This window comes from Hippocampus guttulatus, chromosome 2 (assembly GCF_054856545.1).
Source record: "Hippocampus guttulatus isolate MCC_2025c chromosome 2, RoL_Hgut_1.0, whole genome shotgun sequence".
Taxonomy (NCBI): domain Eukaryota; kingdom Metazoa; phylum Chordata; class Actinopteri; order Syngnathiformes; family Syngnathidae; genus Hippocampus; species Hippocampus guttulatus.
In genome coordinates, this window is record NC_141262.1 from 17,611,360 (window position 1) to 17,624,524 (window position 13,165).

Genomic DNA, 13,165 nt, shown 5'->3' on the forward strand with positions numbered 1-13,165 from the left:
CACACACACACACACACTATAGCATTTTAATAATTAAATGTTCGATGTCGTGTATAGTGCTTGAATTGCCGTTAGTAGAAGAGAATAGAGATGGTAGTAGTTACTTGTATATAAAATAAAAAAAGAGACAATGTATACTTCCGGAGATAAATTCCTTGTGTATTTTTCATACTTGACTAATAAAGATGATTCTGATTCTTTTTCTGAAATCACTTTAAACGAGACTGAAATGTACAAATGCAAATGTTTCCTATTACAATACCAGTTTTAATAACTTTTCAGCACACAAAATAGTTTCCGTCTTTTATTAATTTACATTAAACTCGCAACTGAGAAGAAAATTAGGTTACGAGTCATGTTTTTAAGAGCTAGCTCAAATTGGCTCATTTTTTCTGCTATTTTCTGGAACAGTTAATGCCATGAACTGGCAAACTAAAAATAAAAATGTTCAAATAATAACGACCGAAGAAATACACTTGACGTGTGTGCATGTGTAAATTCAAAAAATAATTTTAGAACGCCAGAACCTTGCGGCTTTTCAGATGGCAGAGGACACGTTTGCCATCAGCTATTCTTGTAGCAGACAATTTTAAACAATTTTCTTGAATAAGACAATGGAGAGCAAACACCTTGTTCCTCCAAACCTGTTGTGAAATCAGCATTATTCGTGCCTATTTTCTCCATGTTTTCTCCACTCCCAAGATCTCAAGCAATCAATATCTCAACCACGGTTGACTTTACATCTGTTTTTCTTTTTACATCATGTCATCATTTATAGATGTTAAAAAATAACCCACCCGTTAAAGTAGGGAGTAGACAGTACAGATATCTGTTTTTAAAAGAAATAAGAAAGTGAGTCGGCAGAAAACTATATGCTCCAGTAAAGTAGCAATACCAGAAAAAATCTTATGTGTGGTAAAAAAGTATTTGGACTGTCAGTACATATTTTGGTTTTCATTTACAGTACTTTTTTTACATACAAAAGATTCATAGTGGATCAGTTGCCTCTTTACTTAATCAATAATGTAGTCATAATGATTGCCAGATTGTGTAAAATAGTTTATTCTGATCTTTTGTGACCATTGCATTGGACCAGCAAACACACTTGAAATATTAGATAACTTAGAGAACTATGAGAAGTTCCATCCATCCATTTTCTAATCCGCTTATCCTCACAAGGGTCGCGGGCGTGCTTTCCCAGCTCTCTTCGGGCAGTAGGGGGGGAACACCCTGAACTTCTAAAATTCATACACACTGCTTAACAGAATGAAGGAAAATTAATTTTGAGTTGTGTGTTGCTTTAAATGTACAATGCAGCTATGTAAATACAAAGCAAGTGAATGGATACAGAGCAATGAAATGGCTAAAGTGCAAATGGAATGACAAAGGCAGGTGTGAGAAGCATGAATTTATGGTACAATATATAACAACGTCAAACTTTAGTCATTGACACCAAAAAAAAAATAGAATAAATATAACTTTGCTTAATGTTTAGCATCCACGCATGTTGTGGTTCAACAGCCTCAAAATAAGGAAAGCTCGTGCAACAGCAATGCAAAGGATGGACGATCCACTGGTTTCTAAGAATGAAGACATGGATGAAAAGTCAATGCACGACCCTTATTTGTGTGTGCTTTTTCTACAATATACATCAAATTCCTTCTCCCACCTCTTTCCAGCACCACTCCATAAGCAAATATACAGCCTCCGGTGCCAGTCGTGGTTTAAGCAGCCTCATGCCAGTATTCAGGGACTCTACTACCTGAGCATTGGATTGGTTCTCATAAGGAAGCCGGCCCTCTGTGTAGACTTCCCACATGAGAACACCTGAAGGTATGATGACAATAGACATCCATATCATTTGCTAAACAAAACAATATATGAAACTTTGAAAAGCTATGCTCTGACACATTGCATAAATTGGTGCTGTCGATTAAAAATCTGGTAAATTTGCTCTACTTTCTTTACATTAAAATGAACAAATATGTTGATTTAACAATCTGAAGTCAATAAACTCATGCAGAACTGAATCCTACCAAAGGACCAGACATCAGATTTGCTGCTGAACTTGCAGTATTTGATAACCTCTGGTGATGACCACTTGACGGGAAACTTGGAGCACAAAGAACTTGTGTACTGGTCATCAAGAACATATCTAAAGCACACAAAGTAGCAATGACCAGTGAGATACAGCTACAACGTTGCCATGATAGAAGAGAAGATGTGAAATACCTGGTCATGCCAAAATCAGACAATTTAACCATGTTGTTCTTTGAAACTAGGCAGTTCCTGGCAGCCTAAAATTGAAAAAGTGACATAGAATGAAAATTCAACTCAAACCAGTGACAAACATATTTTTTCAACTATTATTAATGTTGTTATTATTATTTTATTTATTTATTTATTTATTTTACCAGATCTCTGTGGATGAAGTTAGACATCTCCAGGTAGGCCATCCCTTCAGCGACATCCAGACACATCGCCAACATTGTGTCCTGGGATAAACACCCTTTTTGGGCTCGCAGGTAGTCTGATAGACAGCCATTCTCCATGAACTCCAACACCAAACACATCGGAGAACGCTGGGTGCATATACCATAGAGCTGAACTAGCTTTGAGTGGTATAATCTCCTAATGAAACAGACACAATTGTACATTGGCTCAGTTGATTATTATAAAAGATAATGAATCAAGGCATTCACTTACATCATGACCCTTGCCTCTTCTTTAAATTCCTCATCCGACATGCAATCTTCTCTTATGAATTTCAATGCCACTCTCTTCTCCCTCCATTGTCCCCACAGCACCATCCCAAACTGTCCACTGCCTAACTCTTGACCAAAGGTGAGTTCTTCGGGGTCCAACTCCCACTCATCTGTTGAGTATAGAGGTGTAAAGACAGTATAGACCACATTCTTTCGAAACACATTGGTACACGAGAAAAGTGTCTGCAAAGCAATTTGCTGATTAGATGTGAGCAAATCCGGTTGAAAGATGAAGATTCCCTGCACTTTATTTATGTTTTTTTTGCCCCCAAAAATACTGATAAAAGATTTGATCAAATGAAATCTGACAACTTAGCTTAAGTTTGTCAGTTATTTTAAACCAAATAAAATCTATAGGGTTCATCATGTTTTCACAGACATCTGTGGACAATCGACCCATTTAGACATTGCACAATTGGCAAGTGATTTAAAATAACAAACCTTGTCACTTTGCAGATACGGAGTCACATGCAGTCAATGGCCTCTTTGACAACCCACCCATGCAGTGTCATTCTCTGAACCATAGTTCTCTTTATCAAGTACTAACCAACCGTACAATGAGGTACGCCCACATGATTTAAGAACATCTGTATCAAACATCCTGGCTTTAGAAAGATGTAAGTGATTAGATCAATTGAAACTGTTATACAGCAATTAATCCAAGATTACTTCTTATTGTGATTGTCATGTGTAGTGGAGAACTGCTCCGCATCATAATAAGTAATTCCAATATTGTGAGATGTTCAACTATATCAAGCAATTAACATTAATGCACTCAGTGGCTTGAATATAATTAATGTATCGAAAATTATTATTCTGTGTGGTATAATGTAGCCTCATAGTATATTCAAAAGCAAAATGCGTATTTAAGTGTAGTCCTTGAGCCAGTGAGCGTTTTCCACACCGCTGCATCAGTTACTACATCACCATGACCCTACTAGAGGCTGCACACCCATACGGTACCGAATTACCTTTGGATGGACCATCAATTTCCTGGGAGTAGCCGCCTGTTTGAGTGATCGGGTGTCTGAGACGTGTTATCAGACCTTCCAGGTACACACACACACACACACACACACACACACACACACACACACACACACTGGCTCTTAGAAAACAATTTGATATGCTTGAAGGCTTGAAACTGTCGCATTCCACTTTCTGCATCACTCATTCATTTTAAGACAGTAGCAAGTGAAAAAAAAAGAGAGCCGGAAATTTACCCGCAGCATTGTGTTGGTGGTAAAGGATCAGCTCTGGAATAGTGCGAAACAGATACTTCTCGGCCAAGTAAAAAGAAGACTCTTCTGTTTCTGTCCGCCTGATTTGGTAATGTTTCACACATGGTTGTTTCTCGCCGTTTGCTCTACGGGTCAGATGTTGAAGAGATCCATTGCATGGAGGCAAACAGTATGACAGTGCAACGGTGTCATCATGATGATTAGGCTGATTTACAGTAAAGCTGAAATTACCCCGGTGCTTTGGTGAATACTGACACTGTGTAGACGCCTGTCTGTCTTGAGTTTCGAACCATGAATGCACCTTCTTTTCCCTAAATATTTAACACACACACACACAAATTAAAATGATATCATTCAGGCCTATGCAATATTTTGTTGCAAACATTGTGAGTTGGCATTGCCATACCAATCTTTGCCTGACAGACAGTCTGAAGCAGCAATTAGGAAATGATAGGTACATTTTCATGCTGCCGAAACTTTACGGCAGGAAATTCATCTCTATGGTTATGAAGGTCTCATGCATTGGCATGTCAAATTCTCACGGTGCAGATTCATTTTGCCCATGCAACACTTGTTGAAGGTATCAGAGCCAAATTTAACCACAGTTTATAGCAATAACCTGATAATAATTTCCAAAGTATTTATTTATGTGCAGTGATGTGTGACCTTTTTGCCTTCCTTTAGTGTGACCTTGTTTTTCGGTAACGAATAAACTACAGTTATGCGTTACTATTTCCAGATGGGAAATCAGTTTAGATTTATAGTTGAAAGTTATACATTTGACTGTGGATTACTATTTTATTATTTTTTTTAGTTTCCTTTAATAAAAGAACACACGCTTGCTTTCTGATGCCAGGTCACGTTTTCAGCCCAAAAAAATGTAGGGAGGTGAGAAGGCTCATCTTATTTCTTAATTTGCACTGCTCTAGGTCCTCATTCCTCTGTTTGCATATTAAAGCCTCCCACCAGAGAGCCCAAAAAAGAGACGAGGAGATGGAGCAAGGGTGGAGGAGGTTGACGAAACATGATGATCCTTCTTCAATAACGTCATTTATGATGCTGAATCAGATCACTTTATGAAATTCATATGCACAGCTCTACTCATGTCCACTTCAACTTGTGAAACTATAAAAGCGATCGGCACAATATTTTGGATTTTAATGACATTAAAGCTGAACTTCAGACAAACAGAGGTGGGGTGGCCATCGGGAATTTGGAGAAAATATGTTAAGCTTCCAGAATGGCCGTTGTATTTCCGAGCTAGTCCTAGTCATCATGGCCGCTGGCAGTGGTGCTCCAAAGACAAGAGCTAATGTTTCACTTCTGGACAGCCGAGCCCTCTTTGTTATTTAGTTGCTATTTAGTTTGTCGCATCAAAACTTTTAGGGTCTATATCAAAAATGGATGTTTTTTGTCATGCAAGAGAAAGATGGAATAACTGAAGAAAACCCCATGTATGCACAGGGGGAACATGGAAAGAATCGAAACCAGAACCTCTCAAATGTTAGGCAGACATGTGGACCACTCAGGACCATGCCAGGCCAAGATAAATCAATGCAATTGCTGATGCTTTTACCTCTTTGATCAACAAATCCTCTGCTTCTCTTCTGGCAATGTTCTTGTGATACCATCTTTGAGGGGAAACAAATGAGGAAAAACCAGTTCCCATATGTGTACAATAAAATACATTAACATAGTCCGGAAACACACGCCTGCAATACAGTAAGCAATTGATATGCACAGACTAAAACGGACAAACAAACATGGATAACCTGCAACACTTGCCGGATTAAAAAGCTAACTTACTCAAATCTCTCAAAGTTGCTCCCTGATATTTCAGCTAGGTGTGTCCTTGGCACAAACCCATCATTCCTGTGATGACAGGAAAGAAAAGGGTTCTTTTTACAGTAGAAATCATTTTCACCATGAGCTCAATGGCACAATGAGATGGGAATAGTTGTGTTTACCCGCTTTCATCTCGAACATTCCACCAGACGGGATGGGAGCTGTCTGTCAGGGTGTACTCCTTGTCTTTGTGAAGCACCAATTCTCTGTCTCCAAATGGTGTGTAGTTCTGCAAAGCAATAACCATCCGAAGCACTGTGTTGTGCATTTCTACCTAATGAAAAAAAAAATGGTGACACGATGGTATTTAGAGCTTCATTTCAGTCTGGGGCTATCAAAATCATTTTTGTCGCCGGCCACTTTGGAGTTACATCTTCCCTCAGAGTGCCGTTATGACGGTGAAACCACCAAAAATGTTTCATCGTCTTATCGCATGATTACTTGTACACAACGAATTCATGGATGGACGAGTTTTGAAATCAGTTAACTATAATAGTTTGTTCAATTATTGTTCAAGTGAGTGTAAACAGGGTAACAAACTTATTGCAAAATCTCAATGTCAATCATTACACATGACAGTGTGACATTTCAGTTCAGATGTGAGCAAGAATCATGCAGGGTGACACATATATTTGCTTTCGCGGACAACATAAAATGATATGGCAGGCCGGATCTGACCCAGGACCTTGAGTTTGACACGTGTAAATTTGGTACTCTACAAGTCACGACATAGGTGTTAGATCTACGGACGTCAACAACCATTGACAAAAACAAATCAAAGTAGTGAACGGGTCACCAGTACAAATGCAACTCAAGGACCAACGAAAGATGCAAAGATAAAACAAAAGATGAATGTTTGTGGGGCTGTCATGTTTTTTTGCACTGTTTAAAAAGATCAAACATCAAAAACAGCATTTGGTATAAACTAAATTTGTGAGAAATGGTTACCTCTGAAACTGGGATGTCAGGAAGTGGTTTTTTAGAAGCTGTGGAAAAATCCAAAACATGACATTTACTTGTTGCATAACGCATAACGTAGGACGCTTTGCAAATACCAGATGTTTATTAATTACGGTAAATGTTAAAACCCGAACAGCATTTAGATGGTTCCAAGGTCGTGGCAAACTTTGCATTGTAAATTAATTTTAAACTTCAAGTCAGTCATAACAGAACACCTTACAAACTGTATATTAGACCTTAACTCCAGTACAAAAGAAAAGGCTCATACTAACCGTAACCCATTGGATCATATACTTGACAGCCCATTGCCAGTTTCTTTGACTGCTGACAGCATTTCCAATTTCCATCCATCCAAAATTGTGGGTGGTATTTTTCGACCAAATTGTTATTCCTTGTCTCTATATCAGTAACCAATAAAAGACATTGAATGAAGTCAATGCGATTTGCATTGCCTAAAAGCTTGAAAATCCAATTTGAAACTTGCTCACCTTCTTTCAGAGCTTGCACCCACCTCAGACGACAATCATTGTCTGGGGCAAAAATGTAGAGGAAATGGTTGCCGTGAAACACCTGCAGATGTTTGCGTTTGAGAATCGGGTTGGTTTTTCATGAATTGTGCTGTTTAAGTGATGATTTGACAAATGTGAACCTCACCTGGAAGGGGTACTTGTAGTCACACGGAATGGGGAGGTTGGTAAAGACTGTCTCCACACACTTAATACTGCATAACTCGATGGAACCTTTCAGTTTTGGCTTTCTCTGAAACAAAAATAGCTTTACGTTCTCTCAAAATACGACTGGAATTGCAGTCGAATGTCGGAAAGCCATCCCAAAAGCTTGGAATGACTCAACTGATCAGAAGTACCATTTCAAATAAATAGTTACTCTGGATAAATACTTACTCCAGCACGATGCTCAGAATACTTCAATTCCTGTGTGTCCAGCACAAAAAGTCTCCTCTTGTAGTTGCATGGAGATGTTCTTTTTTTTTGCTGCGATTGTTTTATCATGGTACCATCGAGAATCACTCTCGAGGACATGGTAACATCAACAACAATCCCCACAAACACTGAGTGACACTGTGTCACAAAAATAAAATAAAATAAATAAAACGCATGAGGTTTCCGGTAGCTGAGTTTAGTAGACCACATCCTGACTCCAACAGATGCAGACTGCACATACCCACATGGACTTCAACTGCATAGAATCATATTCATCACATACAGACACTGTCACTTTCATTGAGTACACTTTAATAAGTCATCATTGCATTATATTCAACTTAAACCTTTTTTTTGTGTTCACTCTCACTGAGTTGTCCCGCTTGTGGTTGTGTTGGCGTCTTCATTGTCACACTATTTGAAGTAATTGAAATAGAGGCTTCCTTGTTCAGGATCAGGGGTGTTGAAAATAGATGGACGAATGGTTAGATGGATGGATGGATGAAATAGGAACACTGACTGAAAAATATGCATAAAATAAATTTGTAGTCCAGTAGTTTGCAACACAGGTACGATACGACAACTTATTTGTCAATGCTGTAGTGTCATGATTCTCAGCCATTGTGCTCTGAAAAAAAAGATCCAACTTCACTTCATTCGTCCGGAAATGTTTGCTTCCTACAAATTATACCTTTTTATTCATCTATCTATGCCAGTCACCTGTGGTGATAGGCAGAACAATTTAATGTTCTTCCACTAGAATCAGGGGTGGGCAAACTTTTTGGCTCGGGGGCCACATTGATTTCTAAATTTGACAGGTGGGCCGGGTCAGCACAAGATACGGTACATATAAAAAACTGTATATGTTGACAGTCCATACCAAACATCATCAGAACAAAAGCATTAAAGTATTACCATACTTTTTTTAATGAGAACAGCGAAACAACTATGGTATATGTCCTGTATGAACGTCCAAGTATGTTAACAACATACATGTGTGACAACACAAGCAACAAAGTGCAACAATATATTGTCCAAAAACTGCAGCATACAGTACAGGTATATGACAAAATCTAACAAAGTTAGTTACTATTTGCTACAAAATGAGACGAGTAAAAGACCTGGTGGCTTTCTTTCCACTCACTCACTGTCTCGAACTTGACCTCCCCTCGATCACCACACAAGACAGCGTTGCTCAGCTGATGTCGTGCAACGAACTTTTGAACCCAGCCAGCTGGCAGCCACGGGACGCTTCGAAGTCTTAGCGCTATGGAACTCGATTGCTCTCTTATTCGTGGTCCAGTTTGCGGAAAGTTTTTCGCACGATAACAGTCAAACCATTCCAGGAAACGTTTATTATTTACTTGACTGTCCATCGAGCCGCAAGCAATTCACTCTGAGCATGGAAACAGACAGAATCGGACTGAGCAAGAATCGCTTCCTCGTTTTTCAAAGTCTTGTAGATTTGATTCTTTCATACTCCAAGCGTCTCCTGAATGTTTGATACTTTGTAACCCTCTTCGTTTAATCAGATACACTTCACTTTCTCTTCCGCGGCCATTACTGTTCCTCTTCGTTTGAATGCCATGATCTACAGGACATAAAAATTTTTGCTATTCCAGTAAAATTCACTGCAATAAAGAGTCACTTGCTGTTTTGGATCCAATGATAGAAAACAGCGGCACGGACACACTTATTCCGTCGTATCGAACGGGATTTGCTTGACTTGGCGCTACTGCGGGCTTCCGTATCGTCTCCCGCTCCCTCCCTATGCTCTGCAACTTCAAGTAACTGCGCCACCTGGCGTTGAAATGCCTGTCATTACAAGTCCAAATGAAATGAATGCAGTCGTTGACATCGAACCTTAATTGTGTACCAACCTTTGGCGGGCCGGATTAAAAAGCCCAACGGGCCGGATTCAGCCCGCGGGCCATGTTTTTTCCAGTTTTGCCCTAGATGGAAAAAAAAAAATACAATTAACCTGTGCATTCACATATTGCCATTCATGTGGCACCACATCGCAATAAACTAAAAAAATGGACCAGTCGGGAATAATAATTACGCTTTAAAATGTAAACATTGCTAGTTGCGAATGTTACTGCTCAGAAGACAACACGATTGTTGCTTTCATCCGGTGGCTACCGGCTAGTTATTAGCGACTAAATTGCTCGTGTTTCCGTGGGCAGGCTGTGCAAACTTTGCTCTCTTCGTCCTGGTTTCCGCTTGGGTACTACTTGTTCAAATGATTCAACGGGTTTCTTGGACTGGCTTGTTTTTGACGACATACAACGTACAACCGCTGCCTACTCCATGTCGCTCTGGCGCCAAGGGAGGAACTTCTCTTGTCAAAATAACTTCATCTTCGAAAGTCATGGCCGCCCGTGAGATGCGCGTTTGGCTGTGCTTTCGGTCAATTTGTTACTCTTACTTTCTGTTTACTGCTTTTTCTTCATTTTTGGGCGGATCCTGTTTATTTCAATTTTCAAACCAATGTTAGAGGGTGGATTCCGATTGGCTAGGGTCGCTTTTTATTTTTGTTTATAATTTTATTTGTTTGTATGTTTTGTTTTTAAGAAGAAAAACAAAAACTACATCACGCGTCAACAGCAGGAACCAATGAGGGCTTCAGAACCTAACGAGCAGGCTGGCCAATCCAAACGACGAAACTAAATCACGTGAGTTTCTCAGCCAATGGAATCCGCACACAATCATTCGCCATATCCGCGATAGCGCAAGGTAGCTGAAGTGCTATCTGTTCGATCCTATCGGCTCAAACTAAATAAAAGCGTCATAATTGTTGGACCCGAGGATCTGCCTAGGAGGCAAGTACAGCTATCGTAAATTCATTATTTCTGTCTCCGTGTCTTGTGAGTTATTCTTAGTCGAGAGATAGTTATGCGTAAGCATTGGCGTGCATCTGGTTGCTGAAAGCTAGCTGCGTTTGCGTAACTCGTTACGTTCAAACTGCTTGGCGGTTGGATATATGATATGAAGTGAAGATAACTTTGCTCTGCGTAACTTGCTTTCCACGCTATGTTGCGCTGATGACGATTTGACAGTACCGCTTCTCTGTTAATGACAGCCATTCATGTTGTTTCAGAGCATCATCATGGGTGAACCACAGCAGGTTAGCGCCCTGCCTCCTCCACCTATGCAGTACATCAAAGAGTACACGGACGAAAATGTCAGCAAAGGTTTTGCCCCCAAACCACCACCACCCATCAGAGACAGTTACATGATGTTTGGAAATCAGTTCCAGTGTGACGACCTGATCATTCGGCCTCTGGAAAGCCAAGGCATCGAGCGGCTCCACCCTGTGCAATTTGACCACAAACGTGAGCTCAAAAAGCTTAACATGTCTATCCTGGTGAACTTTCTGGACCTTCTAGACATCCTCATCAAGAGCCCTGGCAGTATAAAGCGAGAAGAAAAGCTGGAGGACTTGAAACTTCTGTTTGTTCACATGCACCACCTGATAAATGAGTATAGGCCACATCAGGCCAGGGAGACTTTGCGAGTGATGATGGAGGTTCAGAAACGACAGAGACTAGATACAGCAGAGAGGTTCCAAAAGCACCTGGAGCGGGTTGTGGAGTTGATCCAGGGGTGCCTTGCCTCCCTGCCTGATGACTTACCGCAGTTGGAGGGCACTGACGGTGCTAGTGACGGACCACAAACTCTGATTTCTGGGAGCGGTGTGGGGCCTTCTGACCAGGTTCCAAGGCTGAAGACAGAGCCTATGGATTTGGAGGAAGCAGGAGCAAGCTGCATGGCAGCAGGTCACCCAAGCAAGATCACAGCTACCATAAAAAAGGACAAAATGTGGGACAAAGATGCGGCCATGTGTAGTATCATTGACAAAATTGCCTAGTATTCTCTCACTTTCTATACTGCAGATGTTTTAAGTTTGATTTGAGTTTATTTAAAAGTGTTGTACCTATTGTTTTATGGCCTCAGGAAAGACAATTATCCATCCATCCTTGCCTTGACAAATGATCAACCTGTGCAGAACTGTGGGGGAAGAAACTGAAAATCGAAAGATTTTTTAAAAAATCTAATAAAGATATTTTCAGCTAAAAGAGAGCAGTTGTCTGAACAGTCATTATCCCACAGAGTGATATTGTAATGTTTTATGTAGACTGGGCTCATTTGTTCTGCAAAGGATCGTGTCTACAAAAAATGGAAAAGCCATTGTTTGACCACAGTTAAGAGAGAAGTCAATTCAAAATATTTCTTGACAATATTTTCTGTGCGGCTCCACTTGTCTAAACATGGTATTCTGATTAATATTGTGTATCTGGAGTATGAAGTAAGTGGAAAAATCCACCCGATTACAGTACTGTATATCCAGCTCACTTGCTGTTGACTGAAAATGACATCACACTTTTTGATCTGGTTTGCTTTGGGGGCTTTCTCCCTTTTAGTCTCCTCCTCAGATGGTAAAATGCAGGCTCTATTCGACAGCATGAGATTGCACTGGTGTGCCTTAGGCTGGCCACAATTAAAGGCCAGAATGCAACACACCTCTTCAGTATAGAGTTGAGTTTTGTAATTGTGGCATTCATCGGTCCCCTCTTCACTGACTGTGCAAAATTGCTGGATTGTTTTTCCATAGCATCCCAAACATGCTCCATGGGTGACATGTATGGTGAGTACAGTATTTTGGCCACACAAGAACTGGGATATATTCAGCTTCCAGGAACTGTGTAAAAATCTTTGGAACATAGGGCCATGCAATAATATGCTGTACCATAAGGTGATGGTTGTGGATGAATGGCAGAAAAGCGGACCTCAGGTTCTCATCACATATTGCAGAAAATGCCATCAATTAAGTGCACCAGTTTTCATTGTCCCATAAACATGGCCCAACATGGGACACTTGATTCACAACAGTGATGTCAGCAAATCAGTCATCTGAACGTCATACACACTCATCTGTGAAGATCAGGGTTTAGCATTGAAAGACAACACCCCTCCAAAGTGCCATTCATTTGCCCACTCAAAACAATCACAACAACATGCAAGTCAGGCTGTGACCCCGATGTGGACGATGAGCTTCCCTGAGACCAATTGAAACCTTGGACAACATACAGTATCAAGCACAGGTTTGATTGATACTATTCATTCATTCATCTTCCGAACCGCTTCATCCTCACTAGGGTCGCGGGGGTGCTGGAGCCTGTCCCAGCTGTCTTCGGGCAGCTTCGGGACACCCCGAATTGGTAGCCAGCCAATCGCAGGGCACACAGAGAGGAACAACCATGCACGCCCTGTCTCACACCTAGGGACAATTTTGAGTGATCAATCAGCCTGCCATGCATGTCTTTGGAATGTGGAAGGAAACCGGAGTACCCGGAGAAAACCCACACAGGCCCAGGGAGAACATGCAAACTCCACACAGGGAGGCCGGAGC

General features: G+C 40.6%; 2 protein-coding genes across 3 annotated transcripts; one reads left to right on the plus strand and one right to left on the minus strand.

Annotated features, from left to right (window-relative positions):
* Nucleotides 1–1,046: 1,046 nt before the first annotated feature.
* On the minus strand, nt 1,047–10,963 carry itk (IL2 inducible T cell kinase). Of its 2 annotated transcripts, XM_086099762.1 has the most exons (18): nt 10,815–10,963; nt 7,714–9,704; nt 7,466–7,570; nt 7,300–7,381; nt 7,084–7,209; nt 6,800–6,837; nt 5,974–6,125; nt 5,813–5,878; nt 5,583–5,637; nt 4,238–4,317; nt 3,989–4,131; nt 3,737–3,811; nt 2,707–2,875; nt 2,415–2,631; nt 2,233–2,297; nt 2,037–2,155; nt 1,670–1,827; nt 1,047–1,580 (listed from the first exon to the last, which is right to left on the minus strand). In XM_086099762.1, the coding sequence occupies exons 2-18, from the start codon at nt 7,960–7,962 to the stop codon at nt 1,524–1,526; spliced, it is 1,956 nt and encodes a 651-aa protein (XP_085955888.1). In that variant the 5' UTR covers nt 7,963–9,704; nt 10,815–10,963; the 3' UTR covers nt 1,047–1,523. The 2 variants fall into 2 exon arrangements, with proteins under 2 accessions (XP_085955888.1, XP_085955878.1); XM_086099752.1 differs by lacking the exon at nt 10,815–10,963 and having other exon boundaries at nt 7,714–7,875.
* med7 (mediator complex subunit 7) lies at nt 10,862–11,833 on the plus strand. The gene has a single exon (XM_086099775.1). The coding sequence runs from the start codon at nt 10,862–10,864 to the stop codon at nt 11,621–11,623; it is 762 nt and encodes a 253-aa protein (XP_085955901.1). The 3' UTR covers nt 11,624–11,833.
* The last annotated feature ends 1,332 nt before the right edge of the window (nt 11,834–13,165 follow it).

Coding starts and splice junctions, on each gene's coding strand:
- itk (XM_086099762.1), bottom strand. CDS start 7,962: ATGTGGTCTACTAAACTCAGCTACCGGAAACCTCATGCGTTTTATTTA. Junction 5,638..5,812: donor AGCAACTTTGAGAGATTTGA/GTAAGTTAGCTT, acceptor TTCCCCTCAAAG/ATGGTATCACAAGAACATTG. Junction 4,318..5,582: donor AGGATTTGTTGATCAAAGAG/GTAAAAGCATCA, acceptor TTAAATATTTAG/GGAAAAGAAGGTGCATTCAT.
- med7 (XM_086099775.1), top strand. CDS start 10,862: ATGGGTGAACCACAGCAGGTTAGCGCCCTGCCTCCTCCACCTATGCAG.